This window comes from Lissotriton helveticus, chromosome 11 (genome assembly GCF_964261635.1).
Source record: "Lissotriton helveticus chromosome 11, aLisHel1.1, whole genome shotgun sequence".
NCBI lineage: Eukaryota > Metazoa > Chordata > Amphibia > Caudata > Salamandridae > Lissotriton > Lissotriton helveticus.
This window is the reverse complement of record NC_136072.1, coordinates 229,555,177-229,567,896: the sequence shown is the minus strand read 5'-3', so window position 1 is coordinate 229,567,896 and position 12,720 is coordinate 229,555,177. Positions and strand designations below refer to the sequence as shown.

At 42.7% G+C, this 12,720-nt stretch overlaps 1 protein-coding gene across 4 annotated transcripts in view; it reads right to left on the bottom strand.

Moving 5' to 3' along the window:
* The window catches only part of DHX36 (DEAH-box helicase 36), a 445,724-nt gene that overhangs the window by 409,241 nt on the left and 23,763 nt on the right, over positions 1-12,720 (bottom strand). The window contains exon 2 of one of the 4 annotated variants that reach the window (XM_078667891.1): positions 2,915-2,947. The exons of 1 other annotated variant lie outside the window; for it this stretch is intronic. Coding sequence is in view for 1 of the 3 variants with exons in the window: in XM_078667893.1 (XP_078524019.1) it covers positions 2,915-3,058 (144 nt within the window). In the remaining 2 variants the exon portion in view is untranslated. Of the gene's footprint in view, positions 1-2,914; positions 3,059-12,720 lie in introns of all 4 variants that reach the window. 2 more of the 4 variants (XM_078667892.1, XM_078667893.1) reach the window with 2 other exon arrangements.

Here is a 12,720-nt window from a genome sequence, read left to right as displayed (position 1 = left end):
TAAGCAAAATGTGTTGACGCATGTTAGTATTTTCAAAAAATAATCATAATGGAAAATCACTGTAGCCAGTTGCAACAAAATTATGGAAACATGAAAATAAACAAGCATTGGCAAAGTCAATAGGTATGACATTGGTGGTCAGCCTTTTGGTTTTATCAATATATGTCTTATTTTGACTTGGATGTTGTAAAACTATAAGGTTGTGGGAGCTGCAGTGGCTCTTATCATTAAAACAATCATTGGCAAAAGCAAATTTTTTGTTTCAAAAACGACAGATTACCTCAGTAGATCCTGGCACAGAACAAAACTACTCTGCATGCCAATTTGCTCCTTGTGAAAGAGTAGAATTTGGTCACTCAGAGTGAAGCCAGCTGATAGATAGAGAAATAGAACTCTAATAAAAACAAAACGCCATACCTAAATAGGGTCCCAATTCTCAAAGAAAGTCACAAAAGTGCACCCATGGTATATGTTCTTGCAATAGTGCAGATTTATGGTTTTCATGAATTCACAAGACTTTACAGAAGTAGGTCAGGAAATCGAACTTCTAGAAAACATTTGTGAACTGCATTTTAGCACTGGAAAATAATCATGTGTAGATTTCCTCATGCGAAAATATGCTACACTGTAACAGGTTCACTTTCCCACCAACTTTTTTCTCCAAACCCTAGATGAAGTTTTACTTTTGTTTCTTGTCAGGAGTAAATTTCCAATTTTCCCGATATGGGCAGCTTTGCACAGACTTGATAGGGCACTCTAACCATATTGCTTACAACTAACTCCAGTCCAGTATATAGATCTGTGGAAATATGGCAAAATAAGGGAATTGCTAGCATTCAAACCCAACTAAGGTAAGGGGTCTGGCACAATCAGAGAGGCTATTATCAGAGCTCTTATATAATGAGACTGCCGTCATACTTTGTTGCCGCACTATATGGCGCCAAAAGGGACAAGTGGATTTTGTTACAAGACAAGTAATTTTAAAAAGCAACCTGTCCCATGGATAAGTAGATATTTTACTACATTCTGCACCTCTGACACTGCACTCGGCAGATTATCATACCACCGTACAATAAGAAATCCAATGAAGCCTCAGCTTTCTTTGTACAAGACACCAATTTCTGGAACTCTTTGCCCTCTAAAACACCCAGGAGCATTTAAAGTTCAGAAAGAGAGGTGAAAACATGGTTATTCCAACACATTTACATTAACCATTAACACTGGCACACAACAAAAACGGTAATCCTACCAACATAAGTGTGGTTGAGAGCTATGGAACAGTATGGGCCAGAACGACATAACAAAGGGCAGGCACAGGCAAATTGGGGAGCTCCACCAAACAAAACCTTAGTTTGACCTCAAAGTATGGATGAACTATATAACAACTCCCCTTCAATCAACACTAGAAGTACCCATTGCCACTCTACACCTGAAGACCAGCAACCTCCCCAATGATATTCAAGACTCCAAAGGCCTAATTAGGAGTGGCTCATTAAATAATGTCCAGTGTATAACGCCCTGTTTAAACATCGAACAAAATTATGAGTTTGGTTCTATTTAGAGCATCTGATAAGTATCAGATGGGTTAAATAGCCCAACATTTATTCAAATTCAGACGGTAACACCTGCCAAAATTTAGCAGGGGAAAACATACGGCATTTACCGTATCATGAAGATTTTGGTGCGTTAAATATTAAAATCTGCATGTTATTTCCCATATACTCATAATAGGTGTTATTTATTGCACCAGATAAATATTGTACCCTGTGGTATCGTTATTTATCAGAGGAAATAAATATAAGCTCAACTGGTAATCAAGCCTAAGTCTCGCTCTACTGCTGAGACTTCACAGACACAGTAAACTATGTCTGCTATACCTTCAACTTCATTCCACATGATGAAAGACAGTTATTCTAGTCTTAATGACGGTCATCCAATTATCAATTGGATGAAATCCAGGTCATTGTATTAAATCCCAATTCATCACCTGAGCACTCATCAATGGAACGGACATATAATGTATGAAGGCATGTGTGGAACCTTGCAGGCATCTGGATGGCACAGATACATGCTATATAGCACGTTCAATAAGCACTCAAAATGCACTAGACAGGCCTGCTAAGACCAAGAAGATCTGCTTCAAATTGCTGGTCAAAGAAGGACTCATATAGTCCTTCATGCAGGTATCACACCGTTACGTACACAGAGCATTGGCACCCTATAATGACAAAAAGGAAGACAATGATGAAGTCAATCTCAGACATATTCAATTAACATCGCTTTATGGCAATCATGTAAAGGAGTACTGTAATCCAGTCTATCCAGGCAGATTTTTGATCCACACCCCACACGTAGATAACAACTTCGGCGCCACACACAGGGGTGGTAAGCGCTATAGATAAACTATAACACAATGCAGTAGTGTGCATGCTGTTCATTTGGGTTAAAGCTTTATTACACCAATGACTCGGATTTTCAGTTCAGCTCAAAAGCAATGTTCAATCATTGAGCTTGAGGGCTCAATTGCCAACATGTAGATCATTTAGAGATAAACAACCTAGTAAAGCAAACAAGATATAAGTTATACGCCATGAAAATAACACTGCAATACACTATGCCTTCCCTAACAATAACAAAAAACAAACCAGCAACTCAAAGTCTTTCGGTTTTAGAGGTGTATTGTTCAGAACGAGTGGTTGTGGTTTCTCGCTCCTCGTCTGCACGATGAGGAAGTGTCGTGGTCATTTATCTTCAGAGGTGTATGTCATGGGCTTTGGTGTCAGTGTCATACATTAACAATGGACACTGTTGCCAGTTAAGGAATATTTGGGAGTGGGAGTGGAGGGGGCGGAGGTAAATAGGGCCCACAATGCTCTCCTATCTGTGTTACACGCCCCCAGACCCCTTTCTTTACCTTTCCTTATGCTTGCTGCGCTGTCCCTGCTTCCTGGCATAGCACAATCCTATCTCTCTGCCTTTCAAGTAAGGGGGCGGTCGGGGCCGCTGGGCTCCACTGTCTTCGTCACGGGATCCGTACCCTCCATGCTGCTGGGTCGAGCTCTGTCCGAAGCCGCCCCATCCTCCCCTGGAGCCGCCTCTGCGCTAAGCGTTCCCTCTCCGGTGGTCGTAGCTAATAGCGAGAGCGATTGATGTTGCAGTGGGAAGCAGAACTGAGCAGCTGGTGCTGTGATACCGGCCGCCTGCCCCGGAAGTTAAAGCAGCCTTCGGATTTTCCTTCTGTCTACCAGGCGCTACCTCACAGAGGAGCGCAGAGCATTCTAAAGGAGGACTAGACTGCTAACCGAACAAAGAGGTTATGCTAGCGTTAGATGGGAAAGAACAGCCTACAATCCTACATTTTTGCTATGCCTTTGAACGTATTTGTGGATGAAAATGTTGCTGCCCGATTAGTGATGTATGTGTAGGGAAGGATTTAAGTCATTTTGATCAACATTTCATGTGTTCGTCTGGAAATGCTTTTCCTGTCACTTGCTGGTGCACGTGGCTCTTGAACATGTAAACAGGAAGCTGGAGGTGTATACCACAGGTTTGTGGTAGATAGCTTTGATGGAGCAAGGATTCGCACGAAAAGCGACTTGCTTGTATTCAAGAACCTCGAATAACGTTAACGAATTAACCAATATGTTTGTCTTATTAATTTGTCCCTCTTTTTTTTCATTATTGGGTATCAGAGTGAAGCTTGCTTATGTGTTTTCTAATCTTAATATGCTTGCAAATAAAATGGCTGCGGCTACGCGGGAATTTCTACTGCGCATGCATCTGTCATACCCACGTGACATGACGTACTCGCAGCTTTGGAGGGAATCTGTTGCTTCTGCGCACTAAGAGCTAATATGGCTGCTCTGTGTTCTCACATGCGAGAGGCTTCCACTGCCTCTTTTGCTAAGCTGTTCGTTCTGCCTAATCCTAAAGCTATAGTTATTATAAAGTAATTGGTATAGTGTAGAAATTCATGGTATACAGTGTATTCATTTATTTTGTGTTCTAAAACGGTTTCTTTTCCATTTCATGCTGCACTTCGAAAATTGGCCTATCACATTACGCTGTACTCCATCTTGGTTGAAACTGCGACTGCGCGAGATTCGCAAGTCTCCAGAGCAGTGACCTTTGGACTTTAGCCAAGGAGCTGGCTGACTGAGAAGATGCTCCTGGGAAACTGCCCCAATGAACTCTAGAGAAATACAATGTATTTGTAAATAGAACATCCATTGTTAGGAGAAATGAAGACGTCGTGTGAACCTGAATTGGATGGGCGTGAACAAAAATTTGAATAAGGAGACGGCAAAGGTCTAAAATTTAGGTGGTGTGATGACCTGTCCTCTTCCTTTGTCCAATCGAAATTGGGGATCCTTACACTTGCAACATTTGGGGGTGGTACACTGACCTGGATAATAGTATAACTAGCCTAGGTTTAGCTAGAGAAATTGTCCGACTTGTCCGAATAGCTGACCTGTCACTGACCCAACGCACTCAATAGGTGATTTAGAGCAGAGGGCTGCGGAGCACTCTGTCAGACAGACTCGCTGACCCAATCGGGGTTCTGGGAAGGTGAAGTGCTGGAGAAGCACTTTGCTGGTACATGCTGTAACCCAGTCGGGGTTTTGGCTGATTCCTTGCAGAGAGGGCGTAGCGCAGGCATTGCAACTGAACTGCGGGTGCTAGTCTTAACCTTTGGTGATCAGGTCCTTTCCAGGACCCCGGTAAATTTGCCCCTTGAGCTATGGCATTTGCTAAAATGGTAATATACGGTACCCAGTTCAGCTGGTCATGTTTAAATAAATCGGCTGGGATAGAATCCCTGCCTGGAGCTTTGCCAGCTTGAACCTGTCCCAATGCCATCTCAGCATCTTTATTGGTATACACTAGAGAATTACTATGTGGAGGTAGTAACCGGGGGAGGACAACTGACATACCACCGGCTGCCAAGTCTGGTGCTCTAAATTGGGAAGCGAAATATACAACCCAATCCTCCGCTGAAACAAAATTCGCCGGGACTTGGGAGTCCATACACCCCCAACCCCCCCCCCCCCCCACCCCCCCCCCCCACCCAAGTACTTGCCAAATCTTGGCCTGGTTGTTAGACCTAACCGCCTCATATAAGTCCTGCCAGCAACTGTCTTCCCAATTCCTCTGGGCCACGCGTTGTACCTTCTTATATGCATGCCTGGCCAGCTTGATTTCTGGTCTCTCTCTTGACTTAATAGCTTTAACCAGAGTACTATGAGATTTATTATACCATTTACTTGCAGGTTTAGGCATGGAGAGTTTCCCCGGAATCAAGGCCTGGGTAAAAAAAACTTTCATGTTTTCAAAAAGCTGATCATGCAAAGGGCCTATATGTATGGCAATGTCTGATGCACTACCCAGAGCCTTAATAGCACTCAGTGTTGATGAGACTTTGGCTGTGACCCATTGTAAAATAACCGGGTCATCTATAACCCTGCCCCACCGAACCCTTCTTGTGTCATTTGTTAGGAGGGCCTCAGCTGTAATGCACTCCCTAGCTCTAGGGCATCCTATCTTACTGCCCAACTTTAAGCTTAAAGCCAGAGGGTTATGGTCGCTCTCTGGGCGATCCAAGACCTGCATATCGTCCATGAGCGACTAGTACTCAATTCTAATAAGGAAATAGTCAATACAACTTGTACTGGTGCCATTATCAAAGGTTACTCGCCCTACCTTGTCTGAACGAGAGCGTCCATTCGCAGCTCTCAAGCCCCACTCGAGGCAGAACCCTGTCCACTGTAGTGCCGCATCAGTTCCCTTTTTAATTATATCAAGGTCTAAGTGAGGCACTTCCCAAATAACATATTCCTCCGCATAAATGTCTTCACCGTCCCGTAGTAACGGTTCGAAGGTGCAATTAAGATCACCACCTATGACTACGAACGTATCTCTCCCAATGTTATTTAGGAGGAAGTCCAAATCGTCAATGATTCTTGGGCTCCGCCCACCAGGAAGGCCACGGGCATAGATGTTAACAATAAAGACCTCCTGGTTGTTTTCACTGGTAAGCTTTAAGCCAAGTATATCCGGGTTTTGAACAACCACTTCTTTATGACTAAAGGTAAGTGATTGCCTTACCCATATGGTAAGGCCACCCGATGGTCTACCTCTAGCCCCCCGAATGGCAGGTTTCATATAGTTAAGGTAACCGAGCCGGAATATAGGGTCTGGAGCCCAGCTTTCTTGAAATGGAATGATATCGTAGGCATCTACGAAACCATTCCATTCGTCAGATGCTAATTTGCTTCTCAGGCCTGCGATGTTCCAAGAAATTATTTTAAGTGGGTTATCTTGTAGACTCGGAAGGCTTAGGTCTCTCACCACTAAAGCCTTAGGGTCATTAATGGGTGGGACTTCAACAGGGTCCCCAACCACTTTTCTAACTACCTCAACAGACTCCTCCTGCTCTACCCTTAAAGATACACCATTTCCACCTATATTCAGGTCTAAGGACGGTGGCCCAGAACTGCAAAGTGTATTATTTGTGAGTCAATCAACTCCATCTAGGCCCAACAGAGGTTCAAAGCGATTATACAGAGGAGGCATACTTTCTACCCAATCAAGATATCTATTAACTGTTGGTCTCCTCCTTAACGGAATTCGCTGATAGTAAGCAGGGTCATTCTTCCACTGGGGGTAAAAATAGTTCAGACTTAAAGATTGAATTTCACCCACCCTGCCAAACTTGGGGTCTCTACAAACAAAATCCACCACCCAGGGGTCCCTAAAATTAATTAAGACACAGTCCCCCTCCAGGTCCTTCTCACCATTTCCCACCCAGCTGGTTCTCCTAACAATAAGGATCTCTGTACGAGAGCCCCGAGGTAGGGTTCTATTCTTATCGAGCCAATAGATTACCTTATTCTTCAGTTCCCTTTCTGGTTAAATTTTTCCATCCATGATAAAGGTAACTCCCACAAGAATGATCAAGGTAGGGTGCTGTCTCAGGTGGTAGGCTAATTTGAGGGAAACGTTTGTACTTAGCCACCTTCTCCGCTAAGCTCCGCTAAGCGCTTTCCACCCAACTGACTGCCTACAACTTTAGCACGAGCAGCATGCTGCACCTGAGACCCTAGGCCCTCCCCCGAAGCACTACCCTTACTAGGGATCAGAGAATTTTTAACGGTTGGGACTTTCGCTACCCCAGGGTGGCCTGGCCTAGAATTACTTCTAGCTGGAATAACTGGTGCAACGGATTTAGCCACCCCGGCACTACCACTAGCCCCTGTAACTGGTGCTTCTGAAGGTACGGCACTTAGAAACCCAGGCGTTTCCCCCATTTTATCTAATTTACAAGAATTCTCCATGACTAACTTTTCTAATTGGTCCACCTAGTTCGCTCTAAAAGAGGTAACAATAGTGATTTAAAGAGTATTTCGATTCTGCCCAATAATCCTTCTTCTACAGTACAGTTTGGGAGCTGCTCATTAGGAGGAGTGGGAGCCACCAAAGGACTATGTAACAGGATATCCGTGGATGATGTTGTTTTTGTCTTCTTATTGTTTTTATTGACCAAACTCCCCCCCCCGCTTCTCACCCACCCTTTTCCTTTTACCAATTTTTTTATTTCTGGCTATGACTGGAGTCTTAGGTTTCGGGGAAGGAGTAATGAGAACAGGGGAATTATCACTCAACACGGTATTGTCCAAAATAACAGCACATGGAGAACTTGAAATGTCGAGATCAAGCCCAGCCAGGTTTGTATTAGAGCTATGGCCTGAACATAGCATTGGGATTTGGTCCACGTCCACGCTTTGTACTGGAGAAGCTACTCGCCCACTTGAGCAAAGAGATGAACGTCTACCTGTAATCAAATCCAAGGATAAACGTTTCTCCGTGAAAGCAATTTCCTTCTCCAGGATAGTGGAGGCCCGTATAAAGAATTGGTCCAGAGTACCCATAACCACCCCTCTAGAGGTTGCTACTTGGACTACTCTTTCCTTCCCAGTGTGAAGAGCCATATTGCTGGGGCGCTAACCTAACTCAATACCAAACGTGTACAATGAGGGGACAGCAATAACGAATAACATTTGTAGACAATACCATACATAAAATGTCAGAAAGGTGGCCCGGCCCGGCCTCAGTCGACCTCGGACGGCCGCAGACGGCCGCAGACGGCCGCAGACGGCCGCAGACGGCCGCAGACGGCCGCAGAAGGCCGCAGACGGCCGCAGAAGGCCGCAGACGGCCCCGCCCTTGTCCCGGGCTTCTCTCGGTGCGTTCCCGCGACGCGGGGAGTCAGCAGGATATTTACCGACTCCGAGAGCGGGAAATGGCGTGGGCGGTTCCAGCTGCTAGTCCCCCTGGGACAGGTAGTCCTCCACTCGGCGGCCGCGAAGGGTCAAATGCGCGGCAGCGGGAGGAGAAAGGGCAGCGTCCCGGTTATGGCGCTCCAGCAAAAAGTTTATGCCCCAAAAGCCAAGAGAAACTGACACCCACTCCTTAACTGAATCTGGTCTACCCTGTCCTGATTTCCATACTGCACCTGCTGGCCTACTGGCGACTGCATTCTTTGGGGTTCGTCTGTCCTTTTTAACTGACCCGTGGCCAGGGTTGGTCTTCACACCATTCTAGGTAAATATAAATCTGTGTGGGTAATTGTCATTATAACTTGCGTCCCTTTCTTTACCCTCCCTAATTTGCAAAGCTTTGATTATAGATGTTCCCTTTCTCACCCTTCCCTTGGTAAATAAAAATTTGCGTTTTACTGATCTATTAGCGTGTTCCATTTTCTTACCCTCCCTTTAGTTAAATGTCAAAAGTCTAATGATTGCATAAATTGTGTCCTTTTTTCCTAATCTCCCTTGAAAGTGATTAAGCTCGATTATTCGATGTATTAGTGTGTTCCATTTGTCTTACCTTCCCTTTAGTCATATGCTAAAATTATTTTGTGGTTGCATATTATGTTCCCTTTTTCCCTACCTTTTGATAACTGCTTAAACTGTATCCTCTAGTATGTTCCTTTTCTTTACCCTCCTTTAGTTGAGTGGTTAAGTTTGTTATCAAAATAGTATGTTCCTTGTTTTCCTTCCCTTTGTTTCAAACTTGCTAAATGGTTGGAATATTATATATTTTGCATAGTTATACTCTTTTTTTAATATTGGTTATTGACAGTCTAATTACTTTCAATCTATGGCTTATGACTTTTGATGATGATTAGATAAAGATTTTAAACCTTTCTCGAGTCTGTGGTTATTACATGAGTGCAAAGTTATTTTATATTTGACTGCCTTCTTTACAACTAACTCCCTGATCCATTGTGGTCATAGGTACCAGTGACAAGGATTGAGAAGTCAAATGGTATAGGAATTAGTGAAACAAAATAGACTGGTAGTAGAGTGTAGGTTACCTGATTGAGTAAATATGGAGGATTGAATTATGGGCCCAGGTGAGTATTGGTAAAACTATAGTCGGGTGACCTGCGCGCTCTATCAGTATATTTCTTTGGTAGCAGTAGTACGGTTAGGGATTAGTTAAGATCGGTAGTTAAGTTAGTTAGTTAGTTATAGTTATATTGCTTGATCAATCAAACAAAATAAATTTTGAAATGTTCTAAAATGTTATTGATGTCATTGCTGCTATATTGATTTTATGTATTAACCAAAATCGTTCGTACCTGTTATAGGTTTGTCTGGAATCCCCGGGGGCATAATAGCGGGTGGTAAATAGAAGCCACATCACGGTGAGGTCGCTTACCCGCAGGAAATTAGTGCATGGTTCGGCAGAACCGGAAGCACTATTTAGGGTTCTCTGTATGAATGTGTGAATAAATGATAGCAAAGAGTTCGCTGGCAAAACTTTTGTTGTGATATCACCTAGTAAGGTTTGTCTGAGCTGGATTGATAGCAGAGGGGTTCGCTGGTGAAACTTTGATCTTAGTATATATCCCAGAGTGGATAAAGTCTGAAGGAGTAGCAAGTTCTCTAATGCTTGTATCAAGGGTAGGTGGAGGGGATCTACTCGTAGTGTATGAAAAGTAAGCGGAAGGGATTTACTTGCAGTGAGATATTTCTTTCCTATCTAGTCACTTGGGTACAGTGGCGAATGTTTTCACGTTGTTGATTAAAAAAGAAACACACTTTAAATTTAAAAGAAATTGAGTTTTTCATTACCTTGTGAAGGAGGGAGTCCGTTGCGGAGTTGCGCTGATGTCACTCAGAGCTGGGCTGGTATTGGTCGAGACAGCGGGCGTCTAGCTGAGATAGCATTGTAAAGGAGGGGTGAGCGCAGGAGCGTGGGAACTCAGCTCACGGGAAAAGCCGCGCAATTATTGGTTGAGGATATTTGAAACCGCATACTTGATTGGAGGAAGAAAATAACAGCCGCACTAGTATTGGAAGTAATTTGTAAGTTGAGTGATAAAATATATGTGGCAACTAAATAGTCCAGACACTCGACCTGACCCAAGATATTTAGGGTTTGCTAGAGAACAGATGATAAGAGGAAGACCTTGAAAAATGTATGGAAACAAAAGAAAATGGTCATTCGTAGACAGAGTTAAGAATTACTTTAAAAAAGATAAGCAAATTAAAACTAGAGAAGGAGTCATTATTCCACCACCGAATACTCCCGCATCATTCATGATGTTTGATAGGGGTTACCACACATGTGTATGGCTAGAGAACTGGGTGGACTACACAAAAGATGATGACATTTTAGCATTTCCCTTAGAAGGCATATTTAATGGAAGAATGTTATTCAATTTAAGGACTCGAATGAATGATCTACATCCTAGACCTGGACTAACGCAATATGAGGCACTAGAAGAATGGGAAATTGAGACTTTTGAGCGAGACAGACCTAGAACTGACAAAGGGTTCAGTAAATTCTACCCTAAAGTTAAAGGAGTATCCAGAGATAAACAAATGAAAAATTGGAGACAGAACATGTTAGTAGAAGGGTTATATCCTGTAATAACCTTAGGAGAGCCCATGGGAGGTTAAAGGACTGAGAAAACAAAACATTTAATGACTAGTGGTGATTCAGACGACGATTATATGGAGGATTTGTTAATGAAGAATCCACCACCTTATAATGAGGGACCAAGTACAGGAAATCCAAGTGCCCCGTTTTTAAAACCACCTTTGATTCCACAAGTGATACATGAGACCTCCATTGAAAAGGTAATACAGGACAGAGAAAGAGAGGCTTTGAATAAACAGAAAAGTGAATTAATTCAGAAAATCTGTCAATTAAACACAAGTTCTGAAGCTCTGACAATCCCAGTAACTATTGGCCCAGTTGTTCCTTTGTACGGAGATAAGCAAGCTAGTCCAAAAGCTCCAGTTATAACTACATCAGTAGTACAGCCAGGAAAAGAATCATTGATAATAGATGATCAGGCCAGTGAGTGCGAGTCCGTAATCTCCTTAATGGATTTACCAATAAGAGAACCAGAAGGTAGTTCAATGAGAAAGACCACTCCTTTAAATTCAAGAGAAGTTCAGATAGAGACATCCTCAGGTACGAGAAGTGCCACGGTAGTGACTCCTGAAGAAATAGACAGATGGACACGAGAAATAGAAAAACTGAAAATCCAGCCAAAGCCATTGGCTATATATACATTAAGAATTGAACTGGAGGAATTGATGGCTGGGAATGTGGGATTGGACAGGCTAAATACCCTTAGTGAAGATGAATTATTATTTATTTGTAAAAGTATTACTCGAAATACAAGGGTGTACCATGAAAAATTAATGGACACCGCAGCTAGCATGGGGATTGACATTGGTAAGTCTAAAGTATTACAAAAACCTTATTGAGCAGAATTCTCTGACAAGGATTTAGAAAACATGAACCTGTCAGGAAGAAAAGTGCAAATCAGAGAACTACTAGCCTTATTACAGAAGTGGTGAGAATTAGACAAATGGAGAGCCAGATGGGCAAAGAAAAAGGAAGAGGTTCGATCAAAACAAATGACTTCAGAATATGTTTTAAAAGAAGCAGAGAAGGTAGAAAAATGATGTCCTATGCAAGAAGTACCAGGTGGAGGCTATGTGCATGTCCTATGGTCCCGACAGGATATTTTGTCATTTACAAATGATTTTCCAAAACTTCGTGAAAAACCTGTAGAATGGTATAGACAAGTCAAGAGATTTGTAAAGGTTTCAAAGTGTCTTTTGAAAGACTTAAACGGATTATTTGACATTGTAGTTCCCGTTGATCTGTGGACAGAATGCAAAATTGCTGTTGATTGGCCTAGTGATGAGTACCCAAGAGACCCAAAGACAGGGGCACCTTCCGAAGACATAATGAAAAAATATAATCAGGTAATACTTTACCTTAAAGGAAAGGTGCCTGCAAAGGAGACAGACTGGATGAAAGGAGATAGAACCACTCAGAATAAGGACGAATCAGTGCATTCATATTATGAACGTTTATTACAGACATTCAAACAGTACAGCGGACTAGACAATATCGATATGAAGGATATGACACATTTTATTTATCGATTTGTGTTTGGATTAAGGCCAGAAATTTCACAATGGATTAAAGACAATAAAATTTGTTGGCAGGCTAAGCCCATAGATGAGGTCCTTAAATATGCAAAGTATTGTGAAGATGAGCTGGAAAATAAGCGGAAAGTGTTAAAAGAAAAAGTCATGTGGGCACAAGTAAAATTAGCAGAGCAGCAAGAACAACAGTTAAACCAGATGACTAGCAATCAGAATAAGGGTGATGGAAGTGGAGGAA